This window comes from Mustela nigripes, chromosome 1 (genome assembly GCF_022355385.1).
Source record: "Mustela nigripes isolate SB6536 chromosome 1, MUSNIG.SB6536, whole genome shotgun sequence".
In the NCBI taxonomy this organism is placed as follows: Eukaryota; Metazoa; Chordata; class Mammalia; order Carnivora; family Mustelidae; genus Mustela; species Mustela nigripes.
This window is the reverse complement of record NC_081557.1, coordinates 45,393,721-45,417,142: the sequence shown is the minus strand read 5'-3', so window position 1 is coordinate 45,417,142 and position 23,422 is coordinate 45,393,721. Positions and strand designations below refer to the sequence as shown.

The 23,422-nt window shown below is 38.2% G+C and overlaps 2 protein-coding genes and 1 pseudogene across 2 annotated transcripts; 2 read left to right on the top strand and 1 right to left on the bottom strand.

Annotated features, from left to right (window-relative positions):
- Positions 1 to 1,746: 1,746 nt before the first annotated feature.
- LOC132011372 (olfactory receptor 52D1-like) lies at positions 1,747 to 2,697 on the top strand. Its single transcript, XM_059389834.1, has one exon. The coding sequence runs from the start codon at positions 1,747 to 1,749 to the stop codon at positions 2,695 to 2,697; it is 951 nt and encodes a 316-aa protein (XP_059245817.1).
- Positions 2,698 to 12,413: 9,716 nt separating this feature from the next.
- LOC132013710 (olfactory receptor 52E4-like) lies at positions 12,414 to 13,391 on the top strand. Its single transcript, XM_059393911.1, has one exon. It carries the CDS (start codon positions 12,414 to 12,416, stop codon positions 13,389 to 13,391), a length of 978 nt encoding a protein of 325 aa, XP_059249894.1.
- An 8,906-nt stretch (positions 13,392 to 22,297) lies between these two features.
- Positions 22,298 to 23,206, bottom strand: LOC132011365 (olfactory receptor 52P1-like; annotated as a pseudogene).
- Between the last annotated feature and the right edge of the window lie 216 nt (positions 23,207 to 23,422).

Sequence of the window (23,422 nt, the reverse complement as noted above, 5' to 3'; positions counted from 1 at the left end):
TGTATTATATCCGTAGATTAGATTAGACTATAAATGTATTGAAGAGCTAAATAGGAGCACATTCTAGAGTATATTGAGTGAAAAGAACATGATGGGGATCTGGTGAGAAAAGAGCTTGTCTGAGCCAAAGAAACACAGTTTTTCAATTGTGATCACTTAAAAAAAGTCTGTTAAATTCATTTGTTGTGTTCAACATTTTATCCATTTCCCAATTAAATGCTGTTTTTTGGTCTTATGTATGTAAGGCATTAATGTCAATTGTAGAAAAAATGAGACTCAAATTTCGTAATGTATGTAAGATACACATACACTATGGGGCAGGAGACATACACATTCAGAAAGCAGTTTATATTTCTTAAGGGAGGTATGCTGAAGATGTAGGACTGTCTCACCACAGCAGCAGGGATCATAGAAGGGCCATGATCATAGAGGGGAACATAGTCATGTGGATTTTGAGAGTCTGTTAAATAGTGGTTTGCCAGGTGACCAAGGGGAATAGCTATTCTGTGCCCCCAAAAGGCAGCATGTAAAAAAGCACACAGATGTGATAAAACATGATTTTGGACATCTCAAAAACAGATATGCCTGGAACATGAAGTATGTGGTGGAGTAGGATTGTAAACAATCTAAGGTAGATGGGAAAGAGCAAAAGCAAGAGCTTTGCATGCCATATCAAGATCCTAGCAGGATGGTTGAATAATATTCCATTGTCTATGTGTACCACAACTTCTTTATCCATTCATCTGTTGAAGGGAGAGAAATCAGAGAGAGATACAAACCGTGAGAGACTATGGACTCTGGCAAACACTGAGGGTTTCAGAGGGGAGGGGGTGGGGAGAGAGGGTAATAGGGTGATGGGTATTAAGGAGGGCATGTGTTGTGATGAGCAATGGGTGTTATATGCAACTAATGAATCATTGAACACAATATCAAAAACTAACGATGTACTATAAGTGGGTTACTGAAGTTAATAAAGAAAAAAAAAAAGGTCCTAGGAGAAAATGGAGCTCACAGTTACATTAGGAACATTCAGGGCCGTTTAATACAGAAACCATTTTCTGTATTAGGTAAGGGTAGGGTAGTTAAGGGTAGGGAAGTCACTAGTGTTTGTGAAGTTCCTGGATTAGTGACAGGAGGCTCTGTTGTCATCCCTTGGACTGAGGGGACAAGAGGAAGACATGGTTATAAGAAGAAACCAAGGCCAGAGAAGGATATTTAGAGAGATAAAACCAGCTTGCAGCAATCCTTTGGGGAGGGAGTTGAAGGAATAAATCCCTCACCTGCCTTTAATCCTCTGTTGGTGTTTCTTATGGTCAATGCCAATCAGAAGTGAGAGAGCAAGAGAATCTGGACTGGACTATTTCCAATGTCCCAGGAACTAGAACATAATGGGAAGTGGTGGAGTGTAGACAAGAGGAGGTCAATATAAAGGATTCTGAGTAGCATACAATAAAAAAGGTTATATTTGTGTTATTGTTAATGAATTTCACATGATAAAATATTTCCTAGCAATGTAGAGTCTTCACTGAAAGATGGAAAACCTAGAAATAGGCATATTAGTTACAAAGCTATTTTAATACCCCAGGCAAGAAATGAGGAAAGCATGAATTGGAGTAGAACTGCTGGGAATGAAAGAGAGGCAAGAAACTGAATGGTTATGTGGGAGGAATAAGTGACATCTAGGATGATCCATTTCATTTTCTAACCACTTTCAGGAAGACAAAGCCGTGTGTTCTCTTCATCATTATGCTTTCTGCATTGGTCACCAATGACACTGCCTTCCATCCTTCCACATTTATTCTACTTGGAATCCCTGGGATGCAAGACCAGCACACGTGGGCTGCCATCCCCTTCTGCTCCATGTATATCCTTGCTCTCATTGGCAATGGAACCATCATCTATATCATCATGACAGATAGAACTCTGCATGAGCCAATGTACCTCTTCCTGTGCCTACTTTCTATCACTGACCTGATTCTCTGTTCCACCACGTTGCCCAAAATGCTAACAATCTTCTGGCTTAGGTCCCACATAATTTCCTACCATGGCTGTCTCACTCAGATGTTTTTTGTTCACACTGTCTTTGCCACAGAGTCAGCTGTTCTACTGGCCATGGCTTTTGACCGCTATGTGGCTATCTGCCGACCACTTCATTACACTTCCATCCTCAATGCCGCAGTGATTGGGAAGATTGGTCTGGCATGTGTGGTCCGTGCCCTCCTCTTTGTTTTTCCCTTTGTCATCCTCATCGAACGCTTGCCCTTCTGTGGACATCACATCATCCCCCACACCTATTGTGAGCACATGGGCATTGCCAAGCTGGCTTGTGCCAGCATCAAGCCCAACACCATTTATGGTCTCACGGTGGCACTTTCAGTCACTGGCATGGATGTGGTCCTCATTGCCACCTCCTATGGCTTGATCCTGCGGGCTGTGCTGCGCCTGCCCTCCAAGGATGCCCAATTCCGAGCATTTAGCACTTGTGGAGCCCACATCTGTGTGATTCTTATTTTCTATGTCCCTGCCTTTTTTTCCTTTTTCACCCACCGCTTTGGCCACCAAGTACCTCCTCACATCCACATTGTACTTGCAAATCTCTATCTCCTTGTGCCTCCTGTTCTCAACCCCCTGGTCTATGGCATTAATACCAAACAGATCCGCCTGAGAGTATTTGGCTTTTTTATGGGAAGGAGGTAGCTAGACTTTCTGTGTACCCCAAAATCAGTGGTAAAAGTTACAATTAATCTGTCACCTTCCTTGAGCTAGAGATTTCGGTTTCTGGTAATTCTAGCAAGCCAGTATCACGTATTATCTGAAAGAGTTTGAAGTGTTTAGAATAACACATTTATACTTGCTGAATCTGCAGAATACTATTTTCCTGTTAGGCTATTATGTGGCTCATCATGTGGCTGTAGGTTTTGAATCTTTGAAGGAACACATCAGGAGGCATGGTAGTAGTACTTTTGACAGTAAGAACCAGTAAGTTACTCTATTTTCAGAAAACCCAGCCCTGGAAAGAAGAAAAGGGATCAAAAAAGACTTACTCACGTATAGCTTCAAGAAATTGAGAATGACACACACATCCACACTGATTGATTGACTGCCAGCACTTTCTTAGACCAAGACTGTTTGCAGTAACAGTGTCAACCTTAGACAAAAGATGGGCTGAGGCAGCCCAGGATCTTCTGGATCTGGCATTAGACCAGATGGAGAATGATGACTGCTAATCAACTCTTTGTAAGAAGTTTGGAAGCACATGTATCAGTGGGAAAGCCATAACTCAAGTTTCTCAAAGAATTGTTCCAAAAATGACACTGTGAGCTAAGATAGTCACTTCATTTCTGATGAGCTTTGTATTTTTGCCCGATATTCTCTGAGCGATGAACTTTACATGTAAATGATTTTGTGGGCCCCGATGGAGGTAGTCTGACCTTTTGTTTGCCTCATTTAGTCAACACTCTGGGTATATACAAAATACCAGGACATAGAGTTTGCTGCTAGTGCTAGCCAGGGTAACCCAGGTTAGTTAGAGTTAACAAGTAGCTTTCTCCAAAGAGCTGGCCCTCATGATTTAGCACAGGCTTGCCTTCCATAGGAGCTGGGGTGTTTGTCTTTGGATACCTTGAAAGAGATAAAAGCAGATAACCAGTTTATCCTCATACACAATACATCTGTCTTCTCCTAAGCCACTTTTTCACTGTATATTTTCTTTGATCAGAAACTCTCCATCTTCTAAGGCATTTGTACCACTTTTCAACTTCAGTATCCATGTCTTTCTTTTTCTAAGATCTGAGATTCAACTTATATAGACTTGATTTAATTTCTAATGTGATGTTTGAAGCATAGGGTCATCTAAGAAGATTTTTATTTTGCTATTATGAAATATATCACATAAAACCTGCCTTTCAAACCAGTATGTTATATAGCCATCAGCACTATGTATTTCCAAACATTTTGTCACATAAATAGTAACTTTATAACCATTATGCATAACTCCACATTCTGACATCTGCCCAGTCTTTGGACATCTCTAATTTACTAAGAACAACAGCAACAAGCCTTTTGCAAGAACTTTAGAAAGACTGCTTATTTATTCACTCTTTTAGTTGAACATTCATTCAAAAGTATATATTGAAGATCCACCATGTAATAGGTACAGTAGGCACTGAATTTCACAGGTGGATAAGACATAGTGTGTGACTTTAGGAAATTCGCACTCTAAGGAGAGAGGAAGTAACGTAATACAGCAGAATATGGCATTGCAGTGACAAGGTATAAAAGATCCTATTAAAGAAGAAAGTATGCCCATGTTAAGATAATTCTATTTTTTTTCTTACAATGAAATAATTATTAATTTATGATCCATCCTAAAACTAGGTTCTCTTGCTGTTGGGCTGAGGCAATGGTCTGACCTGTTTCTTGGTTTCAATCTTCTTATGGTTCCCATGACAAATAACTTAGCCATCCCTAAAAATTATATTAAAAAGTAATTGCAATAATGTGCTTCCTATATTTTGGGGAAAAGACAATTAAGTAACTGTGATAACTATCTCCCTGTTAAAAATTACTAAAACAAATTTAAGACTGGGTAAAATACACAAAATTATGATAATATGGAAGATGAATAGTAAAGCAAATTAATAAAAGAGAACAGAGATCTCAAAAATTAACTTAGTTTGTTTTCTTTCTAGAGGCTGAACATTGTATCATCATCTGATAATCAGAAAATTTGGGGTAAGCTCTTGCCCTCAAAAGATTATCTGCTTCTGGAAAATTCTTAAGGTTCCAATATGTGGATGCCTTAATAATTTTCCTTAGAAAAGAGATATTGTTAACTGGAAACATGTATTCAAAGATCAATTCCTCGGAGCCTCACTGCTGTGCTGGTTATTTACAATACCTGAGAAGTCTTCTCTAGTGAGGATCAGGGCAATCTTTTTTTGATGTTGTTTCCAAAGTATCCCGTCTCTTCTTTTAAGATTGTACGGTAGAGGGTAAATAGGTGGCTGGTGTGGGAAGGCAGGCCTTATTTGTAAACTTAGTTTTAAGTTTATCATCTTAACTAACATTATCAAAGTGGAAGAAAGTGGAATTCCCTACTGATATATAACACACAATTAACTTTTAAGGATTTTTAATCTGTGATTACCCTTTTAGTATCACATAAGTATCCTATTAGTAAGAATGAATTATGGACTGTAAAGACATTACTAAATCTTCAAGGTTCTTGTTTATTTCATTATGTATGTTATCAATACATTTTTAATATCTTTAAATGTAAAAATGAATATGTTTTGTCTAATCTAAAAAGTGAACAGTCATCATAAAGTTTATCTTACATGGATAATGAGACCTCTTGTAATAGAATTACAATTTGTAGAATGCAAAACCATAAGAGACTCTTAACTATAGGGAACTAACTAAGGGTTGCTGGAGGGGGAGTAGGGGGGACATGGGGTAACTGAGTGATGGGCATTATGGAGGGCACTTGTTGTAATGAGTACTGGTTGTTACATACAACCAATGAATCACTAACTTCTACCCCTGAACACATAATACACTATATGTGAACTAAATTGAATATAAAGTTTAAAAAAATTTAAAAACAGAAAGCAAAACAAACCTAATTATTTTTATTATGCTTTTTTTTAAGAAAATTATGCAAGCAAATCTTTGTGATAAGTAATGGTCATTTAGACAGCTCAAAGATAGTTTAAGTATCAAGACATCTTACCATTTTTCTTATTTTGAAATCAGGGCCTTCCTTTGGGAAATATAAAGTCAAGGAAAATTATCAGAGAAGACAAGATATGAATATAAGATATAAATGATAAAAGGCAATAATAACGGTAATATACTGAGAACACAAATCCATAAGAAACTTGCTTATTAAAACCTTTACTATATTTTTAAAAACTGAACTTTCAATGAAGCAATTTAAAGGTAAAAGAGAAAATGTTTAAAGATCTATATTTTTTAACAGTTGTATTCTTTTCTTCATAATTTATAGATTTTAAAATTATTTTTAACATATATTTGTATCAATATAGTTAGAATTACAGAAATATAAATATATTTATAAATAAACAAACATAAAATCGTAAGTTTAAAGCTATGAAACTAAGTTTAAAAGCATAACCAATGATATCAAGGTAATAAATAATGTATACATTATATAGAATTTATAATGTGAATACATTATAGCTATTTTCTAAATAGAAAAAATAGGTTAATTATCTACTATATAAATTAGAGTTCTCTGGAAAAATAATCTTAGAGTGGGCACAAACTAAAAGAACAATTTTGGGAATCAATTAATTCTCAAACTTTTTTAAAAGAGAGGAAGAAACAGAAGGAATAAAAAGGGAAAGAGAAAGAGACAGAGAGAAAGAGAGAAAGAGAAAAAGTAGGAAAGGGGGTGGAAAGAGAGGAGGAAAGAGGGTATCAGCCACAGATTAACAATGGAAAAATGTTATACTTACATGTTGGAGCAGACAGAGAGTAAGAGATATGTTAGAAATCCTACCACTTTAAATTATTTTCAGGACCATGTCAGTTATTCTTCTCCAGTCACCGTTTTGGATCTTCTGACTCTACCCAGAATGCAGGAACTTAACAGGTAGAACCTCTTCAATAGGCTTTTTCCTTTTTGGTGTGACTCAGGAAGATAACAGGAAGGAGACTTCTGAATCTATTATATGATTACAACTCTACTCATTCCAGTTAAAGAAAGCAGATCATTGGCTACATTATTTACTTTTTGATTTAGGTGTCTCAAAAATGAAAAATCTTGTGCACATCAAAATTTCTTCCAAAAACTAACCTTTGGACAGCTTATATTAGAACACAAAATTTTCTATTACTCAGGTTTTCCAGGGAAACCAGACCAATAGGAGATAGATAGATGATAAATAATTACAGAGATAGACAGAAACATAGATAAGTAAGTAGATGGATGGGAACATGATAGATAAACAGACAGATAAAAGAGGAGATTTCTATGTGTGATCAGTTATATACTAGGTAAAATGGACATTGAAATTCACAGGTGAATATGGCACAGTATATGACTTCAGGAAACTCATGCAGTAAGGAAAGAAGTTAAAAAAAAAAAAAGGCTCATACAATTTTAGAGTCTGTGAAGTCCCACAATCTGCTGTCTGTAAACTGGAGTCCTGGGAAAGCTAGTGGTATAATTCAGTCTGAGACTAAAGGCTTGGAAACTAAGGAGCTGATAGCATGAGGCTCAGTAGGAGACCTGAGGCCTGAGAAGCAAGAATGCTGATGTTCAAGGAAAAAGATGGATGTTCCAGTTCAAACAAAGAAAGCAAGTTCAACTTTTCTCTCCCTTTTAGTTCTATTTAGGCCCTCGGTGGATTGGACGGTACCTGGCCACATTAGTGACTACTATCATTACTTAGTTCACTGGTTCAAATGCTAATCTCACCCCACCTCCAGAATGCTCCCAGAGACACACCCACAAATAATGTTATATTAACATTTTAGGCCAGTTAAGTTGACACATAGAGTTAACCATCAGAAATTCTTATTGGGTTTGCAATTGTGCCTGCGCTACATTATTTTTAAAAAGAATCAGAAATATGAACCTCTTATTGGGTATACCACTTGCAAATATCTTCTCCTATCCAGTAGGCTGCCTTTTCATTTTGTTGATGGTTTCCTTTGCGGTGCAAAATATTTTGGATTGATATAATCCCACTTGTTTATTTTTGCATTTGTTTCCCTTGCCTGGGGGACATATCTAGAAACATGTTTCTACTGATCTTGTCAGAAAAATTACTGCCTATGTTTTCTTCTAGTAGTTTTATGGTTTCAGGTCTCATATTTAGGTCTTTAATCCATCTTAAGTTTATTTTGTGTAGAGTGGAAGAGGATGGTCCAATTTCATTTTTGGTTTTGTTTTGTTTGTTTGTTTTTTGCATGCAGCACCATTTGTTGAAGAGATTGTCTTTACCTCATTGCAAATTCCTTTTTTTTTTTCTTTTTGTTTCTCATTGCAAATTCTTGCCTCCATTGTTTTAGATTAGTTGACCATATAAGCATGGGTTTATTTCTGGACTCTGCATTATATTCTATTAATCTGTGTATCTATTTCTTTTTTCTTTTTGCCAGTACCATAGTGTTTTGATTACTATAGCTTTGTAACATATCTTGAAATCTGGGATTGTGATTCCTTCAGCTTTGTTCTTTTTCAAGATTGTGGTTCCATAAACATTTAAGGATTATTTTTTTCTAAATTTGTGACAGATGGCGTTGGTATTTTGACAGAGATTACATTAAATCTGTAGATTGTTTTGGGCAGTATGGACATTTTAACAATATGAATTCTTCTAATCCATGAGCATGGAATATTTTTCCATTTGTTTGTGTCATCTTTAATTTCTTTCATCAATTTTTTATAGTTTTCAGAGTCTAGGTCTTTCACGTCTTTGGTTATGTAAAGAACTTCGACAGCTCAACACCAAAAACCAAATCATTCAATTAAAATAAGCAAAGCCCCTCGAGTAGACATTTTACTAAAAAAGACATACAGATAGCCAGCAGATCCACAAAAAAATGTTCACCAAAACTCATCATTGGGGAAATGCAAATCAAAACTACAATGAAATATTGCCTCACACTTGTCAGAATGGCTAAAATGAACACTAATCAAACAAATAAAAACAAACAAGAAACAAAACCACAAGAAATATCAAGCACTGATCAGGATGTGAACGAAAAGGAAACCTCTTGCCCTATTGGTGAGAATGCAAATTGGTACAGCAATGTGGAAAAGAGGATGGATGTTCCTCAAAAAACTAAAAATAGAAGTACAGTACAATCCAGTAATTCCACTACTGGGTAGTTACCCTCTCCCCACCTTCAAAAAAAAAAAAAAATCCCCACGCTAATTCAGAAAAAGAAAGATAGTAATTCCACAACTGGATATTTATCCCCCAAGAAACAAAAAGCCTAATTTGAAAATGTTCATTGCAACATTTTTCGTCATTGGGAGAAGAACTTTTTATCTTAGTCAAAATACGGAAACAACACAAGTATCCCTGCATAGATGAATGGATAAAGAATAGTGTATATTCTTTGCACATATATGTATATGTAATGAAATATTACTCAGCCATTAAAAAAGAATGAAAGCCTGCCATTTCTAACTACATGAATGGACCTAGAGGGTATTATGCTAAGTGAAATAAGGCAATCAGAAAAAGACAAATACCATATGATATTACTCATATGTGGAATTTAAGAAACAAAACAATAGAGAGACAAATGAAAGAACAGTCTTTTAAATACAGAGAACCAACTGGTGGTTACCAGAGGTGAGGTCCATGGGGGGATAGGTGAAATAAAAAGAATAAGTCATTGAAATTTGGATTGGCCCTGATTTATGAATTCATTGAAGAAGAAGGCATAACCTTTTGGTAGCTGTGTTTTTGTTCTTCATGAACACATGAAAACAAACCATGTAGGATCTCATAAATCAGGATACATAATGAGTTCATGTTTAAAGAATTTATTTATGGGCTGTTCATTCCCTGATTCCTTTATTTGGCTTTTATTATCTGCCTGCTATGTGATAAAATTGATGCTAATGATTGGGATACAGTACCTGGGGAGAAACCGGGCCAGGGCTATTCTCCCTGAGTAGTGGGATTATCCAAAGAGCAAGCTTAAAACTTGAACTGAGATTTTGGGCAGTACTACCTCATTTGAGAGAATGTGGGGAAAGAAGCTAAAAGATAAGCTTCTTTAGAAGTTGTAGACAAGGAGTGTTCAGGATCATAAAGGTAAAACTAAGACAATAGGTAGGGCTAGAAAAAAAGGATGTTATGATGATGATGATGTTATGTTATGATGATCCTTCAGCATCTCCCTGGGGCATAGAGGATTGAATGACAGAGCCCAGGATTTTGGTATGGTACGAGAACCAGCTTTCTGCAGAGGAAGCTGTGCAGATGTGTTTATGAGCAGATGTGTCACTGCTAGCCTATTTTTGTTTGTGATTCTCTTTGTTGATTGATATGTTGTGTCAGGCCCTTCATTCTGCTTCTCCTTCCCTAAGCCACTGCTTCCGTTGACACCTGCCTCCAGAACAAAGACTCCCTACAGGGAGGAAACAGAACTTGCACTATATCATTATTTAGAATCTGGCCCTCTGAGTCCCACTCCTGAAATGACTTTGCATGATTTTGACAATGTTTGGTGTTGGTTTGTGCATTCTGCAATGGACATGACAGAATTTTTTTAAAAACTTTCTTTCTTTGAACTAATAATAAAGAAATATGGCCACATCTGGACTCAAAAGTTGATGTGATGTTGGAACATGAGAGGTGGGATTGCAGAAAATACCATGGGGCAGGGGGAGAGGAAATGTCCAAGGTAAAGCCATTGGCCAGGGAAATAAGATAGAGTAAGGGATCTGGAGGATGCTAAGGACAGATAGGACTAGAGCTACTAATAGCATTTTATCAGGTGTCCAACAACAGGGGCTGTACCTCTGATACCTTCAGAAGCATGACTACTCCAGCCAAGGAGTAAGAAGTGAATGGGCTCCCACACCTACACAATTTGGGAAAGAGGGCTCTGGGGATACAACCTCCCAGGCCCTAATCTAGTTTCAGATTCAGTTTTAACTTTACCCTCTCTCTAGAGGCTCATCCATGACTGCCGAAGACTGCAACATATCCAGAACCCTAGGGTCAACCAGCCCCATCTCCTTAGGAGCTCAGGGAAAACTCCAGGGTCAAGTTTGCACATAATAGCTGTGGTGCCAGATTAGTGTGTGTTTGGGGAAGGAGGGAGTGGCAGAGAGCTAATTCTGGACACCCAGGGGATCTTCCCTTAGGTGACTTAAAGAACCACACTAGGGTTTCTGGGTGCCCAAGAGTTAGGAGTGTGGACATGCAGGGCCCTGAGTGTACTATCCAGGAGCCATATGGTTGTGCATGTGTGTATTGCTACAGTCAGCTCTCCACACTCAGACACACAAGTTTGAAGAAGTTGTGTGGGTCCGGCTTCCCATACTCTGCCTCACACTCAGGTGAGTGTTTTCCTGGTGAGGTGGGCTTCACAGTTGCATTTGAGCAGTCTAGTCTCAGGGTCCCAGAAGCTGCCACCTGCTCCCTTTGGTCCTCATTGATCAGTTGTCATGAGAGTCCCTGCAAGTACCTTATGTGCTGCAAATGTGGATCCTTCATGTCTTAGTGAGCATTTTGTTGTAAGCACTTAAGCTATCCTATTTCTGAAAAACTGTTTTATTGGCCTATCTCATCTTATGTTTATTGAGCATGGTAATAAATATTAGGTCATTTTGTAAGGTATGTCTATCCATTTTTTTTTTCTTGTATTCTTCAAGTTCCCTTCTTCAAGTGCAGTCACATTCAAAAATTCACAAAATATATTTTCATGTACTTAAGGACATACTTTAATGGGAACAATGATTAATAGAAATATTCCAAATGGAATCGATTCTCTAATTTCCCTTTCTGTATTTTCATTGTTAGTGTATAAGAAAGCAACTTATTTCTTTTTTTTAAAGCTTTTTTTTTTTTTTTTTAGATTTTATTTATTTATCAGAGAGAGAGAGGGAGAGAGAGCGAGCACAGGCAGACAGAATGGCAGGCAGAGGCAGAGGGAGAAGCAGGCTCCCTGCTGAGCAAGGATCCCGATGTGGGACCCGATCCCAGGACGCTGGGATCATGAGCTGAGCCTAAGGCAGCTGATTAACCAACTGAGCCACCCAGGCATCCCAAAAGCAACTAATTTCTTTATATTGACTTTGTATCCGGCCACCTTATTGAACTGCTGCATGAGTTCTAGTAGTTTGGGGGTGGAGTCTTTTGGTTTTCTGTATAAAGTATCATGTCATCTGAGAAGAGAGAGAGTTTGACTTCTTCATTGTTAACTTGGATACCTTTTATTTCTCTTTGTTTTCTGATTGCTGTTTCTAGGACTTCTAATACTATGTTGAACAAGAGTGGTGAGAGTAGGCATCCTTGTCCTGTTTCTGATCTCAACAGGAAGGCTATGAGCTTTTTCCCATTGAGGATGATATTTGCTGTGGGTTTTTCATAGATAGATTTTATGAAGTTCACGAATGCTCCCTCCATCCCTATACTTTGAAGTGTTTTAATCAGGAACGGATGCTGGATTTAGTCTGTGAGATATTAATGTTGGAAGACCACATTATTATTAATGGAATATTACAGTATAGTATATAATAAGTAATACAATATTTGACTATGATGTGTAATACATATTGCCTTGATTTCAGAACAATTTTTGTGTATCTTAAAACTCCTTTTGCTTTCCACTTTGAAACCCCTGATGCTTTTAAGTTTGAGGCTCATGAAGGTTTTTATTGTTTTTCTCAGGAACTGCACGTGGGTGCCACCATGACCATTTGCAATGCCTCCCTGGGTCATCCTCCTTTCTTCATTCTCCAAGGCATCCCTGGGATGGAGGACAAACACAGATGGATCTCTATCCCCTTCTCTTCCATGTATTTTGTCACCATCCTTGGGAATTGCACCATCATCTTCATTATCTGCACAGAGCGCTCCCTGCACAAGCCCATGTTCCTGCTTCTCTGCATGCTGGCGCTTACTGACCTGGGCATGTCCACCACGACCATTCCCAAGGTGCTGTGCATCTTCTGGTTTGGCCAGAGTGAGATCAGCTATATGGGCTGCCTGGTCCAAATGTTCTTCATCCACTCTATATCTGCCTTGCAGTCTGCTATCTTGACGACCATGGCCTTTGACCGCTATGTGGCCATTTGTGAGCCCCTGCGCTATGCCACCATCCTTTCCAATAGTCGCATTGGGCTCATTGGCCTAGTGAGTTTAATGAGAGCCATCCTTTTCATTCTGCCCATGCCTGTCCTCCTCCAGAAGATGCCTTTTCATGCAAATCATGTCATCCCAACTACCTATTGTGAGCACATGGCTGTGGTGAAGATGGTGTGTGTGGACACCACAGTCAACCGGATATATGGTCTGGTGGTGGCCTTGGTGGTGGTTGTACTAGACATTTCATCTATTGGCTCCTCTTATGTGCTTATCATCCGGGCTGTCCTGCGACTGTCTTCTAAAGAAGCCCACCACAAAGCAGTCAACACCTGCACCACACACATCTGTGTCATGTTGATCTCTTATACACCCTCACTCTTCTCTTTTCTCACTCACCGCTTTGGTAGGGGAATTCCACCCCATGTACACACCATTCTTGGAAACCTCTACTTCCTTGTACCTCCAATGCTCAATCCTATTATTTATTCAGTGAAAACCAAGGAGTTTCGTTACAAACTGACCAAATATGTCTGCTGGAAGAAGGAATCCATAAGTATTACCCATACTCAGAAGCCTGTTTGATCATCCAGCATTAGGGACTATGAGGAAAAAAATGTTTCTGAGCAAATTGGCAACTGGCAGAAATGTGTCATCATGTCTGATTAACTGCCAAAATCTTGAACAGAGAGGCTAAGTTACAGGAGACCTTCATACTCTCAGTAACTGCAAAGTAAGACTATCATCCCCTTTGATATAAAAGTAATGGTGTAGTTTCTCCATAGTGGAATGGTAGTTTGGCAAATTATTTGTTTACAAAACACTTTGAACAGAAACACACACTGAGTGCATGTAAAGTAAGGTGGAGTGCTTCCTATGCAGGTAACATAAACCAAACAATGACTTGCCTACCAACATGCCATACAAAGCCAAGGTCTGTTGGGTGTGAGTGTGCATTTGTATTTGAGTGGTTAGGAGGAAGTAAGATGTATGGATTGGGGACAGTGAGAAGGGACAAGGAAAGTACAAGATAGTATTTATAGTCACTATGATATTTTCTCTGCTGGCTGGCCTCAGCTGTAGGTTGACTGTGTCTTGTTTCCAAGAAGAACCAAGGAATATGCACAGGAGACATAATTTGTAAACTTAGACATTTCAGATGAAAGGAAATGAAAAGGGGAAGTTCCTGAGCTTAAAGGTTTAAAAGCATTTGACCTAATTTTGTACTTGTAAAAACTCCCAGAGTCATCTCTCCCACTCCTCTCAACTAATTCACTGTTTGGCAAGACTCTCTTACAAAGGGAACTTCTGAGAATGTCCTGTTACTGGTATTAGTTGTAAAAGTCCGTTTTATACTGGAACCCTTTGATTGCAGACCTTTGCAAGGCAATTTCCATGGGCGTCTGGAAAGAAGGCCTGAACAAGTTCTCATGGAAGCTGTGGAGCTCAGATCCTGGGCCCTGATATGGGCATTCATTCCATTCAGAGGATATTCTTTCTTGCTCTAGAGAATTAATGTGGTTGTAATGGCAAGTATTAGAAGTTGCATGGATCTGGAAGGCAGAAAGCTTCTAGTGTGTCTAACATGTTGTAGAACTCATATATGAGGCAAAATTCAGTGAATCGGATGCCTACCCTTCATGCCATGTGGCCACTATTTGGATGGAACTCTTACAATACTTCAACTGTGGGGTAATGGATGAAACTTCTTCAGAGAGTTGTGCTTGCTGTAAGAAATAGTAATAAACGATCCCGGTAGCCTGCACAGCTCAACAACAAGGACTGAGAAAGGTATGCTATTTCAGAACTTGAAATAAGGGGCACAACCTTCAGGATAGAAAAAGGAGGATTGTGTAAGAAGTGCCATTTCTATGAATGGAAGAAACAGGAGCAGGGGCTGAGGAGCAGGGTTCTCCCTGTCTGAAAGGAGTACCAAGGTCAGACATGGAATCCTCTGTAAAATATAGACACAATTCAAACCAAAACAGAGCCCTGAGCACAAGGTTTTATGATTCACGATGTAACTGACAAATGAGTAGCGGGGAGTGAACAGGCCTGAGGCACTCACAATCTGAGGAGCTGTGTGATAGCATGAGCTTAGGTTTTGCTGAGATGTGAGAGTGATTTTCTTTCCATCTGATTTGAATGGATTTTGTGTATAGAAGGGAGTCCACCTGTGGTAAATATTTTCCCTTCTGGTTTTTGGTGAGCTAGTCTGTAAACAGGAGAAGACTTTCTTTGTTTTACTGAAGTTTGGGGCTAAAATTTTATTAAGTCTCAAACACAATACACTTGGGAGAACGTGTGGGGAACGCTGGCAGTAGCAGCTGGGAAAACTGGGGAACTAGAACAATCAGAGAAGTCTCTGGAGGAAGCCTGACTGTGTCTGCCTTCCTCCCTGGGCTTTTTTCCTTCTTCACAAGTGTTATTAATCTGTGGTTGATTGTTTTTCCTGCAGGATGAGCTTGATTTTTCTCCTGTGGCCTTGCTGGAAATGTCCCAAAGGATGATATGGGACACAGTACTGATTCCCAACTCAAGGTTGGCCGCTTGCTGCTTGGAAAATCAATACCAGAGAGTCAAATGATGGTGGGGAAGGTTGCTTTTTCCGAAAGCCTGCAATTTGGGAAGGTGAAGGACTAATGTCTCCAAGACATCTTTCCTACCCAGGTGCAACTGGAAGGCTTTGGAAATGGTCGGGGGTGTCTGTGTAAGAGAAGGAGGTTATTCTCATGTGGATATCTGAACAGAGGCTCTGGTGTCCCTGGAAACTGTTTTTCAGTATAGTCAGGACATATCTCCTGGGAAAGGTCTGTTCCTTAATTTCTCAAGGCTAGTGGTCTACAAATCTCAAAAGGAGTAAATTTGTTCCACTACAGAACAAGGCACCTATGTCAGCAAGCAAGGGATGTGTAAGCTTCCAGCTAGTTAACCTTCATACTGGTTGCAGTGTTGTTGTGTTGACAAACATGTTAACTGACTAGTTTACCCTTAACCCTATAGAATTGTTCCTAGCCATGCAAAAATTAGAACAATGTTCATATGTTCTGGTATCTTGGTCAAATTTAAGTCACTTTCTTCTTGGCTGTCAGGTCTTTAGGGGCTGAATCAATGCCAAATCCATTTCATTTTCATTATCTTTCCTGTGGGATTTCTGCCTGGAGATGTCCTAAGCCCCAAGTAAATTATAAATTATTATACCAGTGATTGTATAATGATTTTGTATATAATTAATTCCTAAAAATCTCCAGGGGATGGAAGAGCTCTCACTGGAGTCTTAGGTCCTGGGGCAGAAGCACTGGAGTTTTCACCACTGGGGAATGTAAGCTGGGTGTCCCAGAAAGGAGGGCTTAAGACAGAAGCTTGAATACTGGCAAGTTATTTAGAAAAGTTATCACAGGGGATGCAGTGTACAAAACAGGTGGAGCGAAATCTGAAAAGAGGAAGAGCCAATACAGGGAATTTTTTATTCAGTTGCACAGGATTAGTAGAGAATTTTGTCCAACCCTGCAGGACTAGCTGTAGAGCCTTAGAAGACACATTTCACAATTGTCATCTGCGAGAGATGAGATGATTTTACCCAATGACTCCTGTGGAGCTCAGGGTTCCTGTAGGGCTCATGTCCTCAACACCAGGTATTCGTGGTTGTGCAGGCATGACAGCGGATCTGGTCGTTGGGCTGCACCATGCCATGGAGCTGGGGAAATCCCATGGCAAGGACTCCATGTCCTAGGTGTGACCTGATGTCCAGTATCTGATTACACCTGTCTGGAACTGGTTACAGCTCCAGTGGCTGAATAGGAAGTCTGACCAAAGACATTAGGGAGTGACATGGAGATTATCTACTGAAACAGTCACATCACTGAAGCCTCACATGAGGCCTGTGGACTGACTTTGAGATTAACAGGGAGCTCACATCTTGAGCACATCCAACAGAATTATTATCAGGATTTTCTAACTTCTAGTAACCAAATTGTCTATCATTATTATGATAACTCAGTTTTCACAGTTACAACTGACTCAGGTAACCTAAGCTGATATTCCCTAAAGATAATCCTTAAAAGTATTTCAAGGGTTCCTAAAAAAAAGCTTCTAATGATGTGCATGGCTCTCCTCAACCCTTATTTTTGTCTGAGTTTTCTTTTTCACACTGAACTAAATAAGAATGTTGTTAATGTTTGCTATCTCAGGTTGTGTTGTTGCTGTCAAAATAATACATGCACTCAAAAAGGCAATCAAATGTGGTAGGATACACAACCGGATATAAAATTGTCCACCTACTTCAACATGATGTCAGTTCCCAAAGTCTGTCCTTTAGACATGTGTTATGTCTACTCATAATTGCCTTATATATTAAAATATTAAAGCATAAATACAAACATCTGGATATAGTTCCCTTTCTCACAATGATGACTCTCCCATCCATATTCCTAGACACTTATTTAGCTTTCATCTTTTACTTGCAGCAGGTTTTTTGCATTTTGCTTTTCTGCTTGTGTGACACACAATTTCATAGTATGAGGCTGAATATGCTTTTCCCAAACATCTCTTTGATGAGTTAAGATGAATATTCAGGTGAGTTTTTCTGCTTCTGCTTAAAGTACCACTGCTTTGTAGTTCTGTTCTTAAAACTTCAGTCCTGTGGTTGCTGTTTTAGTAGACCACTACACATGAGAATACGCTAGCATCTTTATAACTTCTTAGCTTATTGAGTTTGTATTCGCAAGACAAATCTATTGATTTACTCTGTGTCTCTTGTTGTATTTTCCCAATTGTTTTTAAAATATCATGTTCTTTGTTCTTGGAAACTTACATGTTAGCAACTGTGTGAAACAGGTCAATACTCCATTCCATCTGCGTCCATATGCATATATAGACATGTATACATATATAAATCTGAGAGATTGATACTTTGAATATATGCCACCAACTGAGGACCTTTGTCCAGTGGTCTGTTCTGCAGCCTTTGACAGACATTGCTTTATTTTGTTTGTTTGTTTAAGGCACACAGTTCAAAGCAAAAAAAAAAAATTCCTTTTATCATTTTGGGCACTATTAGAAAGTTCTCAGAATTTTTATATTATAGTTCAATGGAAGAAGCTACAGATTTGATATTTTCTCAAATGTATACAGGTCAGAAGACAGAAATTGAGTATTTAAATACTAATTCAAATAGTTAATAAAACAACAGAAGTGCAGTCAAACAGGTCATGCAAAGTGCTGCTGACTATTATGTTAAAAATAATGTGATGAGCACTAGGTGTTATACACAACTAATGAATCATTGAACATTATGACAAAAACTAATGATGCACTAACTCTGGGTAATTAAATTTAAGTAAAAAAAAAATAGAACTACTCTATCATCCAGCAATTGCATTACTAGGTATTTACCCAAAGAATACAAAAATACTAATTTGTCTTCTTTATCCATTCATCTGTTGATGGAATCTAGGTTCTTTCCATAGTTTGGTTATTGTGGACATTGTTGCTATAAACATTGTTGCTATAAACAAGGCGCATGCCCCTTCAGATCACTATGATATACAGTGGAATATTATGCAACCATCAAACCCCCCAAATCTTGCCATTTACAATGATGTGGATGGAACTAGAGGGAATTATGCTAAGTGAAATAAGTCAATCAGAGAAAGACAATTATCATATGATCTCACTGATATGAAGAATTTGAGAAACAAGTACTAGGATTATATGGGAAGGGATGGAAAAATAAAACAATATGAAACCAGAGAGCAAAACAAGCCATAAAAGACTGTTACTCTCAGAAAAGAAACAGAGTTGCTGGAGTGGAGGTTGTGGGAGGGATGGGGTGGCTGGGTGATGGGCATTGGGGAGGGTATTGCTATGGTGAGTGCTGTGAATTGTGTAAGACTGATGAATCACAGACCTGTATCCCTGAAACAAGTAATACATTATATATTAATTAAAAAAAGATAAACTAAATATGAAACTTATAGCCATGTAGAATATAGGAGAAAGGGGACTTAGAGTCATTTATTATTCGTGTAAAGGAAAATATACAAGTTAAATAAAAATTAAAAAAAAAAAACAAAACCCTACAACAATGAATTCAAAGGGAACAGGCACACTGACGTTTATAGCAGCATTATCTACAATAACCAAATAATGGAAATAGCCCGTGTCTACTGAATGACAAATGAATAAAGAAGATGTTATCATCAATCTATCTATGTATATACACACACATACATACATATATATACACACATATACATATATATACTTATATATATTATATATTAAATAAATAATGGAATATTACTCACTATAAAAAAGAATGAGATCTTGCCATTTTTAGTGATTTGGTTAAAGCCAGGGAGTAAAATGCTAAACAAAATAAGTTAGTCAGGGAAAGTACATTATTTCATTCATATATGGAAATTAAGAAACAAAACAAATGAGCAAAGTTGGGAGGATGGGGAGAGTGCCAAACCAAGAAACTTCTAATTATAGAGAACAAACTGATGGTTACCAGAGATTAGGTGGGTGGGGGATGGGTGAAACATATAAGGGGATTAAGAGCGCACTTATCATGGTGAGTACTGAGTAATGTATAGAATTGTTGAATCATACATTGTACACCTGAAACTAATATAACACTGTATGCTAACTAACTTGTACTTAAATAAAAAACTTAAAACCAAAAACAAAGTAGGTCTCTTAAACAATTTTTTTCTCTCATAGTTTTGGAAGCTACAGGTCCAAAGTCAGGATGTCATTAGGGTGATATTCTGTCTGAAGATTGAAGGGGAGAGTCTTTCCTTGCCTCCCTTCTAGTTTCTGATGAGTGCTGGCAATTCCTGGTATTCTTTGGCTTGAAGACACATCACTCCAACCTCTGCCTCTTTCATCACATGGCTTTCTCCCTTCTGTTTCTTCACATCCTCTTCCCTTTGTGTTTGTGTGTGTCCATATTTTCTTCTTCTTAAGAAGGCCCCAGTCACTAGATTAGGTCCTACCCTAATCCAGTATAACTTTATCTTAATTTGATTACATCTGAAAAGACCCAAATAAGGTCATATTCTGAAGTTCTCGGTGAATATGAATTTGGGGGACACTATTCAACTAAGTAAAGCATGCATCTGTTCAGACCAATTCCTTATGTAAATAAAATTCTATAAACATTATTACTACCTACATAATTATGGAGAAATTACAAAGAAACTGAGCTTCTGTAACCTGAAAAATATTATTATACAACTTGAGTTAGAGTGGAAGTGGTTCCATGAGCTATTATATATAAAAATACCTAGAATAACTAGCATAGGTATGTCTGCTGAAATTAGTAGGATGTCAGAAACATAAGACTCTTCCATGCAGTCCTATTCTAGGACAGAGCTACCTCAGTTCGGGCAATAGCCCCGAACTTAATGGTCTCTTACTATTCAGTATCCTCAAATGTTTATCCAAGGTTTAAATGTTATCATTCTTCTCTATCATTAATATTATGCTGATAACAGTAGAATACTGATTCCTTTATTTGCTTAGTTTTTTTGAACTCTGACATGCCAATGATGGGCAAAAGTCAGTGCCAGACCTAAATTCTCTATGTTCCACCCAACAATGGGAAATCTGTGTTAAATCTGGTTTATGAAGTACACAGAGGCATAGGGAAGCCACCATAGATTGATTATCTGACTCTACTCTCTTTCCTTCTCACAGAACAAACTTTCTCCAACACATCCTTCATAAGAATAACATCTTCATAGTTAAGAATGAATTAGGAAATTTGTTTACTAAGAGACATAAATGGCAGAATAGATCTAAGATAATGATTTATTTCTTTTATTATAGGGGTAATATGATTATTCCCCCTGTTTTGTAAGCATCTTCCTACTCTGCAGGCTAGGAAAGACCACGGAAAACTAAAGGAAAAGGAATATTTAGGACTGAGGGCTCTCTCAGTCAAGGTAACATGAAGTGAAGATGTTCTTAAGATCTATAGATGAGCTAGCAGAACAGAGTACAGAGGAGATCAGTAGTGGTTAGAAGTCCTTGTTAGGTTTAAAAAGTACATACACAGCTCCTATCCCCAATGTCATGTATTTTTAAGAATCTCAAGCACAGGGATAGAGATTTAAGAAGGATTTAGAAATTTAGGATTCTTTTTCCTGATTTCACAGTCAATAATCACAATTGTTTAAGACTGTGCTAAAACTGTGACTATCTATTTTTAGATTATTTATTTATTTATTTATTTATTTGTCAGAGAGAGAGAGAGAGGGAGAATGGGAGGAAGAGAGGGAGAGAGAAAAAGCTGGGGAAGCAGCAGGCAAAGGGAGAATCACGCTTCCCACTGAGGAAGGAGCCTGACGCGGGGCTCTATCCCAGGAACCTGAGCCAAAGGCAGACACTTAACTGATTGAGCTCCCAGTGGTCCCAAAACTGGGACTATCTTATTTTTTAGTATTTCTTACCCCATGGAGTCATTTTAACTTTTAGAAATTGAGTTACAAATGGGGTAATTTCTGCCTAACTATCCAATCTTGTATTTGGCTTACTACATTATGCAATCGACCCTATGATAACTATGTATTTAAAAATGATTGGATCGAAATCACTACAATGCTTTAAGTATTTCAACATAGCAAATTTCATTATATAAGTTGGTCTTTGTGGATTATCTAAGTCATAGTGGAGTATCACTTGAGGAAGAGGTAGTTTCCTATTAACTTATGCTTTTCTTTTTTTTTTAAAGGATAAGTTCCTGGTCTCAGAACTTCTGAATTAGTCATCTGGATACATGTTTTCCCTTGCAATGAAACCTTCTGTGATATGCATTTCAATAGTCCCCACACTCTGAGTATGTAGATATTTTTCAAGCTCCTTCATTTTTGTTATAAGCATCCACATCATGGCAATCATCCAATTGGTATTGTGAACATGTTGCTTTGCCATTGTATTAAAAACAAATCCTATTGAAAAGATCAGTTTCCTGAAGAGTTATTACATGTTAAGGCGGTATCCAAATATAATGAGTATATCAGGTCTCTTTCAGTACTAAGACATTCTTTAGAAACAATTAAAAAAAATAGAAAATAGAAAACCAAAGCAAATACAAACTTTCCACCTAGACAAGGAAAGATGATCTTGGCTCATTTACAGAAAAAGCTTGTGTGTAGCTTATGAACATGAACACATATGTGAAAGTCATCAGGAGACCATGCTGCAAGAGGACTCTTGATAAACAGACATAGAAAGAGCCATCTTGGCCTCTTCCATTTTAGTTCTTAGTTCAATGAAAGCACAAAGATATTGGTTCTTTATTCAAACCAGAACAGAACATGCCAGAACATAAGAAACCACCCTACACAAACACTCTTTCAGGTCTATTTGTTTCACAGCTCATTGAGAGATACAACTAGGTCTTAGATATTTGGGCAAAGGCAATGTCAGTGGTCCTCACTGTTAGTTAATTTACTCATGGGTATATTTTCTATGCTCACAGCCTATGCAGGTCCTCTGCAAAGGCATTTGGCCAACTTGTGCCTTATTTCCTTCATTTTTATGCCATAGATGATAGGGTTGAGTACTGAGGGTAAAAGAAGTTATAGATTGGCAAGGAGAACATGAGCAAAAGGTGAGATATTGTGATCTAGGCAGCAGGTAAGAGATGAAAAGAGTGCAGGGACATAAGTGACAAGAATAACAAAGAAGTGGGCTGAACAGGTATTGAGGGCTTTGCAGATAACATCTAGAGAGTTGAGATGTACCACAGTCTGCAGGATGAGTCTGTAAGAGAAGCCGATGAGCAACAAATCAAGTCCCATAAATATGTTTAGGTCTGGTATGGCCACAGGCCATTTTCACCACAACCATGTGGTCACAGTAGGTATGAGGAAGACCATGTGGCAGAATGTCAACCCTTGAAATAGAAGAAGCATGGGCAGAATAAGAATCACACCTTTGACTAGGGCCACCAGTCCCAGGCGTCCAACTAAGGTATGATTCCAAATTGTGTTGTAGTGTAATGGCTCACACACAGCCATGAAGTGGTCAAAGGCCATTGCAGCAAGTAGGGCTGATCGTACTACAGATACTTCATGGATGAAAAACATCTGGGTGAAACAGGCAATGGCAGATATGTCCCGATCATTGAACTAGAAGAGGTAGAGGAGCTTGGGCAACAGAGCCAGGGTAGTTATGAGGTCAGCCACCATCAGTAAGGCTAGGAACAGGTACATGGAACTGTGAAGTCTGGGCTCTGTGACAGGCAGAAAGAGGATAGCACCACTGCCAATGAGAATAGCCAAAAGCATAGAGGAGAAAGGAAGAGATAACCACAAGTGGTGTGACTCTAAGCCTGGTATGCCCATCAGAATGAAGGTCAGGAAGCTGGAATGTTTGAATATTAGCATGGTATAAACTGTTGGTGGCTGTTAAAGCAAGTCTAGATGTCTACCTGTCAATGAGATATCTATGGTATTTTGTTTATACGAGTTTGGCTTTTCATGACTTGCTGAGATGGGACTTAGAGAAAGATGGAAAAATACCTCTGGGGTCATGGAATCTGCAATCTGGTTTCATGTATATCTGTAAGCAACTCTATTGTTTTCACACTCATTTCTTTTTGA